A 13,825-nucleotide genomic window follows, 5' to 3' on the forward strand; every position below is an offset into this window, starting at 1 on the left:
GTGGGACTTGTGCATAGGGGGCAGATAAAAGTCTCTCTTTTGGGTCTTGTAATACTAAAATGACCCTGTCTCAGTTGAAAACAGCTTTTAGTCTCAGCCCCTGCACAAAAGCTAGAAAATGAATTAAACATTTGATCAATGTAAAATGATTTCAGATTAATAATATTGAGACTATTGCTCTGCTGCTCTGAGTGTCAGGGAACCTGTGTGACTATCCAGTCCTTGGGCTGCAGAGAGAGAATAAATAGGGGCAGTTATTTAGTAAAATACTGAGGTGCAACATAATCACTGGGGTGGGCTGAGAGTGGGTGACAATTTCACAATTTCTTATTGCAGAAACAAATGCACAGTGTGAGTATACCTGCAGCGATTGACTCGACCACAGCTCCCCTAATGATGAGATTTGTTTCTAAAACTGCATGAAATAATACAAAAGTTCCTGTTAATATGCAGATCAACCTTTTCATTTTTTCTTTTTTAAGTTATCGAAATCAGCAGGTTGTGTCTTTTGCACAGGGTGTTCTCTAGTGCAGCATCTCTATAAATACTGTATGAACTTGGATGGTGAGTATAGAGGGACAGTGGGGTTCCTGACTGATGTACAATATCAATATATGTGTGAGATACAGATCATTATCCCAAGGTTTGGGGGTGCAGGAGTATAGAGGGACAGTGGGGTTCCTGACTGATGTACAATATCAATATATGTGTGAGATACATTTCATTATCCCAAGGTTTGGGGGTGCAGGAGTATAGAGGGACAGTGGGGTTCCTGACTGATGTACAATATCAATATATGTGTGAGATACAGATCATTATCCCAAGGTTTGGGGGTGCAGGAGTATAGAGGGACAGTGGGGTTCCTGACTGATGTACAATATCAATATATGTGTGAGATACAGATCATTATCCCAAGGTTTGGGGGTGCAGGAGTATAGAGGGACAGTGGGGTTCCTGACTGATGTACAATATAAATATATGTGTGAGATACAGATCATTATCCCAAGGTTTGGGGGTGCAGGCGTATAGAGGGGACAGTGGGGTTCCTGACTGATGTACAATATATGTGTGAGATACAGATCATTATCCCAAGGTTTGGGGGTGCAGGAGTATAGAGGGACAGTGGGGTTCCTGACTGATGTACAATATCAATATATGTGTGAGATACAGATCATTATCCCAAGGTTTGGGGGTGCAGGAGTATAGAGGGGACAGTGGGGTTCCTGACTGATGTACAATATCAATATATGTGTGAGATACAGTTCATTATCCCAAGGTTTGGGGGTGCAGGAGTATAGAGGGACAGTGGGGTTCCTGACTGATGTACAATATTAATATATGTGTGAGATACAGATCATTATCCCAAGGTTTGGGGGTGCAGGAGTATAGAGGGACAGTGGGGATCCTCAGTACTGTGTGTATAATCTATAAATTCCTCCCCCGCATTCTCCACCAATTAATGGCAAGAAAACGGTCACACAAATTACTGATCTTGACTTTTATTCGGACACCACAAATAGTTTAGAAACACAATATCCGGATCAGTTTCAGTTCTGTATCGGTGGGATTCTCTCCGTGAAGCAGTTTTACTCATTAGATACATTAGATAGTTGGGTTGGAGGCAAAAAAACAAACCTACTGGAGTCAGGATTTTCCCCCTTTTTAAAGAAAGTCCAAAATAGATGATTTCTATTTAACCTTCCTCTGGATTAACTAGACATTGGGTAGAATTTATTATTTAACTTCATTGTGCAAAATCCACCCATTTGTGTTACTCCAAGTCCCTCTTGTGAAATGTTCCAATGTTCCTCCGTCTCCACTTTTCTACATCTCCCACCTGTACTTCTCTTCATATCTCAATACACCAGTTCTTCTAGTTGGTCCCTACGTTTCATTGGGACCTTGTGTTTATTGGCTGGATCAGTCCATACAGAGCCTCACCCAACACTCAGATCACAAGGGACCGGTATCTCCTATTAGACCTATTAGATCTCCTATTAGACCTATTAGATCTCCTATTAGACCTATTAGATCTCCTATTAGACCTATTAGATCTCCTATTAGACCTATTAGATCTCCTATTAGACCAGTCAGGATCATCCTCTTGTTGTTGCACATCAGGATTCTTCCCTTGGTACAAGGATTTCCCAAGATTTCATGAAGGAAAGACCTGCAGGAGACACCGTCATATCATTAATGGGTAATTAAAATAAACCCATACAAGTCTCAGCCTTATCCCCTCTCCTCTTTCACTGAAGACTATTTAGTGGATAAGGATATTTTTCATCCCCTTTTTATGAAGACTTTTTCTGGGATATTCCTGTGATACATTTATATTCTATTTAGACCATTTGGACTGGGATTATTTCATGCAACAATGAGTTTCAGGTTAGAAAGTTGTGTTATACACAGATATTGCTGCTAATATTATAAGGACTTTACAGGAGGGGTGGGGAGAAGTTTGGGCTGGTGGGGGCAGCCTTTATAAAGTATATTTCCTAAACTTTTGCATGAGTAATATTCAGGGGGGGGGACACATATCTATTGCTTTGTATCATGGAACTTTGGGATATTTCGTGGCTTTTGGAATGTCCAAAATATAAAATCTGTTCTTACCTTTATTCCCACTAATTACCTTTATTCCCACTAATTACCTTTATTCCCATGATTTACCTTTATTCCCACAATTTACCTTTATTCCCACTAATTACCATTATTCCCACTATTTACCTTTATTCCCACTAATTACCTTTAGTCCCACTATTTACCTTTATTCCCACAATTTACCTTTATTCCCACTAATTACCTTTATTCCCACGATTTACCTTAATTCCCACGATTTACCTTAATTCAGAGTATTTACCTTTATTCACACTATTTGCCTTTATTCCCACAATTTACCTTTATTCCCACAATTTACGTTTATTCCCACTATTTACCTTAATTCACAGTATTTACCTTTATTCTCACTATTTACCTTTATTCATCCTATTTACCTTTATTCCCACGATTTACCTTTATTCATCCTATTTAACTTTATTCCCATGATTTACCTTTATTCCCACTAATTACCTTTATTCCCATGATTTACCTTTATTCCCACTATTTACCTTTAGTCACACTATTTACCTTTATTCCCTCTATTTAACTTTATTCCCACTAATTGCCTTTATTCACAGTATTTACCTATATTCACACTATTTACCTTTATTCCCACTATTTACCTTCATTCACAGTATTTACCTTTATTCCCTTGATTTACCTTTATTCACACAATGTTTCTGCAGCAACAGATGCACATCACAATCATCACTGCAGCGACTGATCCAGACACAGCTCCCAGCAGGATTATCTTTAACTTTGCTACTGCGTGAAAATAATATATAGTGAATAAAGTACCCCCTTTTGTAAAATATAGGGATATTATAAGTTACCGAGGAGTTTCATGACTCACCGTTTATAAGGATATAATTTACAGGATATTCATGGCTTTTGTGTATTATATATATATTAACATTTAAATAGAGAAAATTCAGTTATGTAAAGATGGAATGAAGAAACTCTCGCCATTTTCACGTGTGACTTTGAACATTTCTCAGCCCAAATAACAAATCAATGATACATTAAGGGACTGATTCATTAAGGGTCGAATATCGAGGGTTAATTAACCCTCGATATTCGACTAGGAATTGAAATCCTTCGACTTCGAATATCGAAGTCGAAGGATTTAGCGCAAATTCTGCAATCGTACGATCGAAGGATTATTCCTTTGATCAAACGATTAAATCCTTCGAATCGAACGATTCAAAGGATTTTAATCCAACGATCGAAGGAATATCCTTCGATCAAAAAAAGTTAGCCAAGCCTATGGGGACCTTCCTCATAGACTAACATTGACTTCGGTAGCTTTTAGATGGCGAACTAGGGGGTCGAAGTTTTTTTTAAAGAGGCAGTACTTCGACTATCGAATGGTCGAATAGTCGAACGATTTTTACTTCGAATCGTTCGAATCGAAGTCGAAGGTCGTAGTCGAAGGTCGAAGTAGCCCATTCGATGGTCAAAGTACCCAAAAAATACTTCGAAATTCGAAGTATTTTTCATTCGAATCCTTCACTCGAGCTTAGTGAATAGGCCCCTATATATTAATGATACATTACAGCCTACACCAGAACTTACCCTTTACAGACAGAGTAAAATCAAGAACAAGATCATTCTCCAGGGATCTGTGGGATATGATACAGGAATACTTTTCCCCATCATCCTCCATAGAAGGCTTTAACATCAGCTGACTGGTTACATTGAAGGTTCCGTCCCCATTCTCTAGCGGCTCATTGGTGGAGACTCCTTGGCGCAGAACAACATGTTGGGCATCATTGAGATGTTTTATCCACTGGAACTTTATCATTTCTGGGTAATAATTATTGGCGTGACATGTAACCCCCCTCTCTGTTCCTTCCTCTATAATAACATCAGAGGGCACCAGCCTGGCACTGGGTTTAACTGGGAGACAAGAGAGAGAACAGGTTGTTACAGTAGAAGATAAATACTCACATAGAAATGTAACATAGAATCTAGTGCAGGGCAGGGAAATGAAATGAGTACAGGGCGATACACAACAATATGAGAAAGAGAAGAGATAAAAGCCACTTACCTGATACTTCTACTCTACATTGTCCCATTGATGTCTCTGTATTTAAAGTAACAGCGCAGGTATATTCTCCCTCATCCCTGATCTGAGCCTGTGGTATATACAGCCCAGCGTTGCCTCTGATGAGATGAGTGTTTAATAATTCTGATCCAGTCCTGATGGGGTTGGGGGAGCCTCTGTCATAGATATAAACTGGGTCAGATCCACGGCTCCAATGGACAGAGAGAAGCTGTAGATCCAGTTCTGTGCTGCCGTATCCACTGATTGTACATGGGATAAACACATCTTGTTCCTTCACTACTTTCACTGCTGAGTCGCTCACTTTCACTTCTACTGTCCCTATGATTTGCAAAAAGAAAACCACAGATTCCAATTTCTAACATTTAAATAGTTCTCAGCACAACTTAGACAAGTAACAATGTCAATTTGCCTCAATCAGAATATTTTTTTAATTAAAAAAAGGACTGTTTTGAGTTGAATGAACCACTAGAACCCCACTGATTTGTTTTACCTGATATTCATCAACCACAACACGTTTTCTTCACTAATTACTGGGTGAAAGAATTGAATGTAATGGGAGCTGCTGGCAGTTGGCAATTGTAGTGAGTGTCATGTAAAGGTAGAAAGGCAGAGAGAGCTCTGTATAAACAATCCCCTCCTTTGCCCCAGCTGCAGCCTTTTTGCTGCTATAAGATAAGAAGCAGCTCTTTGTACAGAGGATTCTGCACGGCCTGATGTGTCGTTGTTTTTGTTGTTCATGAACCCACCGAATGTGACTTTAGTTTCACTTTCAGATTCTGAACGGGTTTAGTGTAAGAAATTAAAATAATAATAAAGAGGCTCAGCAAGGGCAGGGAACGTGAGTAAATATCACATCATTTTTAGCTTCTTAGGGTTTAAAAAATCCATTAAAATAAAGAACTTGGGAACAGGCTGTGACTTTGGCCAAACACAGAAATGATGAAAGAAATGTTATTAAATGATAGGGATGCACCAAATCCACTATTCCTTTGTGAAAGATTCGGCCGAATACCAAACCGAATCCGAACCCTAATTTGCATATGCTGATTTGCATATGCAAATTAGAGATGGGAAGGGGAATTTTTTTTCCTTCTTTGTTTTGTGATGAAAAGTCACGCAATTTCCCCCCCCCCTCCTAATTTGCATATTCAATATAGGGTTTAGATTCGGTTCTGCCGGGCAGAAAGATTCGGCCGAATCCGAATCCTGCTGAAAAAGACCGAATCCCGAACCGAATCCTGGATTCAATGAATCCCTACTAAATGAGATATTCACTGTAACGACAATCAGCTCCATCTGTGTCTCTAGAACATCCCAATTCCCCAGAACTGTATCACTTTGGGGCAGATGCATCAAGGGTGGAATATTGAGGGTTAATTAACTGGGAATGAAAATCCTTTGACTTCGAATATTGTAGTCGAAGGATTTTGCGAACGATCGAAGGAATAATCGATCGACACTGGATTTTAATCCAACGAACGAAGGAATATCCTTCGACCAAAAAAATGTAGCCAAGCCTATGGGGACCTTCCCCATAGGCTAACATTCGGTTCGGTAACTTTTAGATGGCAAACTAGGGGTCGAAGTTTTTTCTTAAAGAGACAGTACTTCCACTATCGAATGGTCAAATAGTCGAACGATTTTTAAGTCGTAGTCGAAGGTCGAAGTAGCCCATTCAATGGTCGAAGTAGCCAAAAAAACACTTCGAAATTCGAAGTTTTTTTACTTTGAATCCTTCACTCGAAGTTAAAGAATTGGCCCCATTGTGTCACCAGCAGTGCAGACCCCCCACTGTCTCCCCAAATAGCACCCCCAAAAGGCAGTATTTATCAAACATACATTTCATCGCATTGTAGTCCCAGAACCAGACAGAACCTGCCAAAATCAGAGAGTCCGGTATAAAATCAGTTGGGCAGAATTGTACCCAGACTGGGGGTGGGAAGAGGAGAACTTACCTGTGTCCGTCAGGGAGAGAAAGAAGAATAAAAAGCAGGTGATGTCGGGGGGCTGTAACATGACTCTCACTTCTCTCCTTCAATTTATCAACTGAGAGTTTATCAGAGAGAAATGACTTTGAGTTTATATTGAGGTCGTTATCTGTCGCAGACACAGCAGTTCTGTAGCACCTCATAGTCTAACCGTAACTCTCATATCTCTTATATACACACACTTACTTGTTTATCAGCAGTGCCAGGCCTGTGTCTCTGGAAGTGGAATAGAATAATCTGATTGGGCTGCAGACTTGTTCTCTTGCACAGGGCGTCCTATAGTGAGGCACTTCTGTCTGTTCTCCATGATACCTATACATAGACACATAATGGTCCTTTATGGGTTAAACATGCTGGAGCCAATGAGTTAGGGGCCATTCGATAGTCGAAGTACTGTCTCTTTATCTTTATCTTGTACATAAAGAGGATTTATCCACCAATAATAATAATAATGGCAGCTCCCATACAATCAGTATAAGGAGAGGCACAGAGACTTGTGATTTGCTACTGTAACAAGCAGGACCAGTACTAGGGGTAGTAAGAAGAGATATGTGAGGGGGGGACCAGTCATGGACCTTTTCTGTCCACTTACCTCTAGTCCAGGCCCCCCAATCCCTTTGCCACCCACTCCCCTCCACAGACTCATCACTGAACCCCCTGTTGTCACCAGGCAGGATCTGAAGGAAGGCCGGAGGGTGAGGGAGCCCCTAGCCTGGCCCAGCAGTCTGACAACTGATTCTTATAATTAATCATCATGTCGCTTTACATAATCTGATCTAGAACTGGATTTAACTGGACTGGAGTGCAGAGACCTGTGCCCCCCATAACTACATTACTGCTGCTGTTTTGTAGCACTCTATTTATAAGGGGTGGGGGGAGGTACTAGGGCAATTGTCCACTACCAGTTCCATAACTTGTCATCACCAATACACAAGGGGGCGCATCGTCCCCACTGCCAACACGTAATCTCAAAACGAAAGAAGGAAGGAACTCTGGGAAAAAAAGGGCAGGTTTATTGTGGAATCCTGCAGATGTACTTGGCTCTATAGAGTGTTGTCCTTCTTTGGTTTTGAGTTCCATAACTTGCACATCATCCAGACTTCTAGTCTACTTGCAGAGTGCAGCCAGACCCTGGGCACAAATCTTCAATTTTGCACCTCTTACTGCTCTTGCACTTGCACCATGAGTAATAGAAACTGACCCCCACCCTCTTACAGGCAGAGCAGAAATGATTGGCCCCATAACAACATCTCGTAAGGACCCTTTAATGCACAGGGCTCCATGGGTTGTACTTCTGCCCCAAACTGCTGGGGTTCTGAGTTTGATTCTAGGCAGGACACTATGGGGCAAATTCACTAACATTCGTAGTTGCGCCAGGCGCAACTTCGCCGCGCTTCGCCACACTTCGCCAGGCGTAGTTTCGCCAGCGCTCCGCAAATTCACTAAAATCCGAAGTTGCGCACAGGGGTAGCGTAAGATTGCGAAGTTGCGCTAGCGTTGATTCGCTATGTAAAGCGAAGTTACGCTAGCGAAGGCTAATTTGCATACGGCGCCAAATTCAAATTTCAATGGAGGAATACGTATCAGCACTACAAATGCCAAGAAAACCTTCAAAACATCAAATAAAAATGTTTATTTTGCCCTACACATGTGCCCACTGTCTAGGTAAGTTGCCATGAGTCAGGAAATGTAGGGGGGAAGGAGGGGAGCCCCAAAAAAATTTTCGATCTTTTTCAGCCTATCACCCATAATGTAGAAAACACGCCAGCGTTTTTTCGGACTTAGAAAAATTTTTTACTTTTTTTCAAACAATCCCTATCTACTCTATTGCACTTCGCCTGGTCTGAGGTGGCGAAGGAAGTCTAGCGTAAAAGGTAGCGTTCAGTACACTGCGCGCGTTAGTGAATTTGCGAAGTTACGTCGCTAGCGAAAATTCGCCATGCGTAAGGGTGCGAAGTAACACTAACAAAACTACGCCAGCGTTCATTAGTGAATTTGCGCAGTAATGAAAATGCCAAACGCTAGCGAATTAACGCTAGCGTTCAGCGCTTCGGCGCTTAGTGAATTTGCCCCTATGTGTGAGGAGTTTGTATGTTCTCCCCGTGTCTGTGTAGGATCCTACTGATACTCCTGTTTGCTCCTACACCCCAGATACATACAGGCAGGATCATTGGCTCCTATAAAAACGAGTGGGAATGTGATAGAATTAGATTGTAAGCTCCACAGGGGGACCAGATGGGAATGATATTTAATCTTTGCAGACATGTGTTGCCTCTATATAAATATTAGGATATAAATAAAGGGCACAGGACTATTGGAAATGGAAGGGGAGCAGTGAAACAAGTAGATAAACCGCAGAGGAGAAAGAATTTGCCAGACACAACGGGGCTGATTCACTAAGGGTCGAATATCGAGGGATAATTAACCCTCGATATTCGAAAAGGAATTAAAATCCTTCGACTTCGAATATCAAAGTCGAAGGATTTAGCGCAGATAGTTCGATGGAATGATCGAAGGATAATTCCTTCGAACGAACGATAAAATCCTTCAAATGAAACGATTCGAAGGATTTTAATCCACCGATTGAAGGAATATCCTTCGATCAAAAAAACTTAGCCAAGCCTATGGGGACCTTCCCCATAGGCTAACATTGACTTCGGTAGCTTTTAGATGGCGAACTAGGGGGTCGAAGGTTTTTTTAAAGAGACAGTACTTCGACTATCGAATGGTCGAATAGTCGAACGATTTTTACTTCGAATGCTTCGATTCGAAGTCGTAGTCGAAGGTCGAAGTAGCCCAAAAAAAACTTCAAAATTCAATGTTTTTTACCTTCGAATACTTCACTCGAAGTTAGTGAATCGGCCCTAACATGTTTGGGGCCCACTGAGAAAAGACACTTGAGAAAAGCCCTAATGGGCCCCAAACCTGTTGTGTCAGTCAGTCTGGAATAACTTTCTCCTCTGCAGTTTATCTGTTTGTTCCATGCCCAGTAGTCGTATATTATGTAGTGAATAAAGTACCCCCTCTTGTAAAATATAAGGATATTATAAGTTACCGAGGAGTTTCATGACCATATAAAAGTACGAGGCCGAAGGCCGAGTTATACAGGTCATGGAACTCCGAGGTAACTTCTAATATCCTCATATTTTACAACTGGGGGAACTTTATTTATTATAATACACAAATTTTAGGGAGTCATGTGACAGAAATGACATCACTACTCACCGTTTATAACTGATGACATCACTACTCACCATTTATAAGGATATAATTTACAGGATATTCATGGCTTTTGTGTATTATATATATATAAAGTATAGAAGCACTCAGTGGATACATTGGCTCAGTAGTGCGCTGGAATATACAAGACTTGTGTGTTCAAATAAGGAGCACAATGATTGATGAGTTTGTGGGGCGGTGGGTGTAGTGTGGGGGTAGTTGGACTCGCTGTACATTCCTGGCATCTCACCTGTAGAACTTGTTCCTCAAACTGCTGCAACTGAAAGTAAAATTCCATTTGGTCTGAGTTGTACTGGAAAGAACACAGATCAGTGTCACCCACTGGGGCCCTAATGAACCGACACGAGATGGGACCCCCAGGGATGGAGAAAAAACTGGGAACCAGCCTGAATCCCCCCGTCCTATTCTGCTTTCTACTGGCCTTACTGGTGGGAACTGGTAAGTACTGAACTATTCCTCCTCCTCCTCCCAGTCTGCAGCCCTGTCTTTATAAACTGACACTCAGCCCGGTGGCACTTTGGCTTTATCATTTGCTGCTTTTACATTTCAGAAACACTAGAAGTGAAAGTGAGCGACTCAGCAGTGAAAGTAGTGAAGGAACAAGATGTGTTTATCCCATGTACAATCAGTGGATACGGCAGCACAGAACTGGATCTACAGCTTCTCTCTGTCCATTGGAGCCGGGGATCTGACCCAGTTTATATCTATGACAGAGGCTCCCCCAACCCCATCAGGACTGGATCAGAATTAGACGTTCGTCTGATTAAAGGCAACGCTGGGCTGTACCTGCCGCAGGTACAAATGAATGAAGAGGGACAATATACCTGCACTGTTACTTATAATAATGAGGAGGCAGAGGGGAGATCTTCTCTGGAGGTGTCAGGTAAGTGGCCTTTAGTTGAGTGTAATACAGACAGTAAGTGCAGGCAAAGGAACAAAGGCACAAGAGATAAACTGATCTACTAGAGAGAGGCCCTTATGGGGAAAGAGCTGTTACATAAAGGGAACAGGAAGGAGGTCACCTTTATTATTACTAGATCTTATCATCAATAAGCACAACTGGGAATAAAACATGGATTCCATCATTGGGAATAAACCTAAAATGGTTTATAAAAGGGCAGATAATATGAAACATAAATGAGTTCCAAGTAGGGATGCACCGAATCCAGGATTCGGTTCGGGATTCGGCCTTTTTCAGCAGGATTCGGATTCGGCCGAATCCTTCTGCCCAGCCGAACCGAATCCGAATCCTAATTTGCATATGCAAATTATGGGGCGGGAGGGAAATTGCATGACTTTTTGTCAGAAAACAAGGAAGTAAAAAATGTTTTCCCCTTACCACCCCTAATTTGCATATGCAAATTAGGGTTCGGATTCGGTTCGGTATTCGGCCGAATCTTTCACGAAGGATTCGGGGGTTCGGCCGAATCCAAAAAAGTGGATTCGGTGCATCCCTAGTTCCAAGTTACCCGTGGAGCAACCGACCAGAAGAAATGGGCCTTTAGAATAAGTCAGGATTCACCTACTGTAACAAAGTCAAAATTCTTTCCCATATGTTGCAGAGATTCCCTTATTATACTGACAAAGTTTGTACATCTGAAATGTAGCGTTTTAGTTGCTCCCTTATAGAGTTGCCTAACGGACTGGTCTATTTCATTAAAGGGATACTGTCATGGGGAAAAAAAAAATTCAAAATGAATCAGTTAATAGGGCTGCTCCAGCAGAATTCTGCACTGAAATCCATTTCTCAAAAGAGCAAACAGATTTTTTTATATTCAATTTTGAAATCTGACATGAGGCTAGACATATTGTCAATTTCCCAGCTACCCCAAGTCATGTGACTTGTGCCTGCACTTTAGGAGAGAAATGCTTTCTGGCAGGCTGCTGTTTTTCCTTCTCAATGTAACTGAATGTGTCTCAGTGGGACCTGGATTTTACTATTGAGTGTTGTTCTTAGAGCTACCAGGCAGCTGTTATCTTGTGTTAGGGAGCTGCTATTTGGTTACCTTCCCATTGTTCTGTTGTTTGGCCGCTGGGGGGGGAAGGGAAGGGGTGATATCACTCCAACTTGCAGTACAGCAGTAAAGAGTGATTGAATTTTATCAGAGCACAAGTCACATGACTGGGGGCAGCTGGGAAATTGACAATATGTCTAGCCCCATGTCAGATTTCAAAATTGAATATAAAAAAATCTGTTTGCTCTTTTGAGAAATGGATTTCAGTGCAGAATTCTGCTGGAGCAGCTCTATTAACTGATTCATTATAAAAAAAAAAATTGTTTCCCATGACAGTGTCCCTTTAAGTCAATACTTTATGGTTTGTGTACAATTTTAATATGAATAATATTAAATACATCATTCAAAATTACATTCCTTTGAAGGGAGGTTAGATATTGATAAGTCCTTTAATCCAAGTGTGTTCTTCCCTGTATTACTCTACTTTTTACTTGAGCTTTTCCCAATGTCCCTTGTCTCCCAGTTAAACCCAGTGCCAGGCTGGTGCCCTCTGATGTTATTATAGAGGAAGGAACAGAGAGGGGGGTTACATGTCACGCCAATAATTATTACCCAGAAATGATAAAGTTCCAGTGGATAAAACATCTCAATGATGCCCAACATGTTGTTCTGCGCCAAGGAGTCTCCACCAATGAGCCGCTAGAGAATGGGGACGGAACCTTCAATGTAACCAGTCAGCTGATGTTAAAGCCTTCTATGGAGGATGATGGGGAAAAGTATTCCTGTATCATATCCCACAGATCCCTGGGAAACTCTCTTGTTCTTGATTTTGTTCTGTCTGTAAAGGGTAAGTACTGGTGGAAGGTATAAAATATATGTAAGGAATGTAACTATCCTTATTGTTAGTAAATATACCTGTGCCCTGGAGGAGAGATACATTCCCATAGGCCCTGGGGTAGTTATTGTAAAAAAGGGGAGGGAGCAGGGTCAGACTGGAGGACCCCCAGATGGAGCACAGGGCTGAGTCTCATGCCATTGGTGGATGTTCTTGGGGGTCTGGGGCATAAGACCCCAGTAAAAAGTTTGTGCTTGAAGGGAAGGAGAACCCTTAGTGAAGTTGGAAAAGAGACCCATGAATAAGATGTACACAGTGACTAGCAGCTCTTGTTATAGGAGCCTTTGACTTAGACACATTAACTAGCAGGCTCAGTCTGTGCTCCACCAAGGACATCTAGGGGCCCTTTTACTTAGTTCGAGTGAAGGAATAGAGGAAAAAAAGTTCAAATTTCGAATGGTCGTATATGGCTACTTCGACCATCGTTCGACTATTCGACCATTCGATAGTCGAAGTACTGTCTCTTTAAAAAATTCTTCGACCCCCTAGTTCGCCACCTAAAACCTACCGAGGCCAATGTTAGCCTATGGGGAAGGTCCTCATAGGTTTCCTAACAATTTCCTGATCGAAGGAATATCCTTCAATTGATGGGTTTAATCGTTCGATCATAGGAATAGCGCAAAATCCTTCAATTTCGATATTCGAAGTCGAAGGATTTTACTTCAACGGTCGAATATCGAGGGTTAATTAACCCTCGATATTTGACCCTAGGTAAATGTGCCCCCTAGTGTGAGCTTGGGACCAAGTTTAGGAAATTGGTTTGTAATTAGCATATTGTGATCTAATGATGGTATATTTGGCATATGTTTCTATTTTCTTACCATTATAGAGCAGATTCTCATTGGATTGGTAATAAAGTGCCAAAAAATAACGGAAACCATAGAAATTTCCTAATTAAGACAAGTGGCAAAAATGATGTTCATCACAAGTCCTATTCATTCCTGTCACGTTGAAATGGGGTTTACATTGTCCCTTTTAGATAACATTAACACATGGTAAGAACATAATAAAATAATACCTGGGTCTCACCCCTGGATTTCACTGATCCATATTCACATTGAAAGGTTAAAGGGGTTGT

At 41.3% G+C, this 13,825-nt stretch overlaps 2 protein-coding genes across 4 annotated transcripts in view; one reads left to right on the forward strand and one right to left on the reverse strand.

Moving 5' to 3' along the window:
• Positions 1-1,483: 1,483 nt before the first annotated feature.
• On the reverse strand, positions 1,484-6,802 carry LOC121402886 (natural cytotoxicity triggering receptor 3 ligand 1-like). 3 transcript variants are annotated; one of them, XM_041589653.1, is made up of 5 exons: positions 6,625-6,802; positions 4,652-4,987; positions 4,177-4,500; positions 3,263-3,366; positions 1,484-2,170 (listed from the first exon to the last, which is right to left on the reverse strand). In XM_041589653.1, the coding sequence occupies exons 1-4, from the start codon at positions 6,683-6,685 to the stop codon at positions 3,269-3,271; spliced, it is 819 nt and encodes a 272-aa protein (XP_041445587.1). In that variant the 5' UTR covers positions 6,686-6,802; the 3' UTR covers positions 1,484-2,170; positions 3,263-3,268. The 3 variants fall into 3 exon arrangements, with proteins under 3 accessions (XP_041445587.1, XP_041445588.1, XP_041445589.1); XM_041589654.1 differs by lacking the exon at positions 1,484-2,170 and adding an exon at positions 2,493-3,110; XM_041589655.1 differs by lacking the exon at positions 1,484-2,170 and having other exon boundaries at positions 2,493-3,363.
• A 3,201-nt stretch (positions 6,803-10,003) lies between these two features.
• LOC121402888 overlaps positions 10,004-13,825 on the forward strand; it is a 44,370-nt gene continuing 40,548 nt past the window's right edge. The window contains 3 exon segments of the mRNA XM_041589656.1: positions 10,004-10,335; positions 10,448-10,780; positions 12,376-12,699. Of these exon segments, the coding sequence (XP_041445590.1) occupies positions 10,230-10,335; positions 10,448-10,780; positions 12,376-12,699 (763 nt within the window). The 5' untranslated portion in view covers positions 10,004-10,229.

The sequence above is a fragment of the Xenopus laevis genome, chromosome 4L (genome assembly GCF_017654675.1).
Source record: "Xenopus laevis strain J_2021 chromosome 4L, Xenopus_laevis_v10.1, whole genome shotgun sequence".
Taxonomy (NCBI): Eukaryota; Metazoa; Chordata; class Amphibia; order Anura; family Pipidae; genus Xenopus; species Xenopus laevis.

What these genes read in the sequence shown, in the direction of transcription:
- LOC121402886 (XM_041589653.1), bottom strand. Translation starts at nt 6,685, where the DNA reads ATGTTACAGCCCCCCGACATCACCTGCTTTTTATTCTTCTTTCTCTCC. An exon ending in TCTCTCCCTGACGGACACAG is followed by an intron (nt 4,988 to 6,624) that starts GTAAGTTCTCCT and finishes TGCAAATCATAG; the next exon opens with GGACAGTAGAAGTGAAAGTG. An exon ending in ATGTAGAGTAGAAGTATCAG is followed by an intron (nt 4,501 to 4,651) that starts GTAAGTGGCTTT and finishes CTTGTCTCCCAG; the next exon opens with TTAAACCCAGTGCCAGGCTG.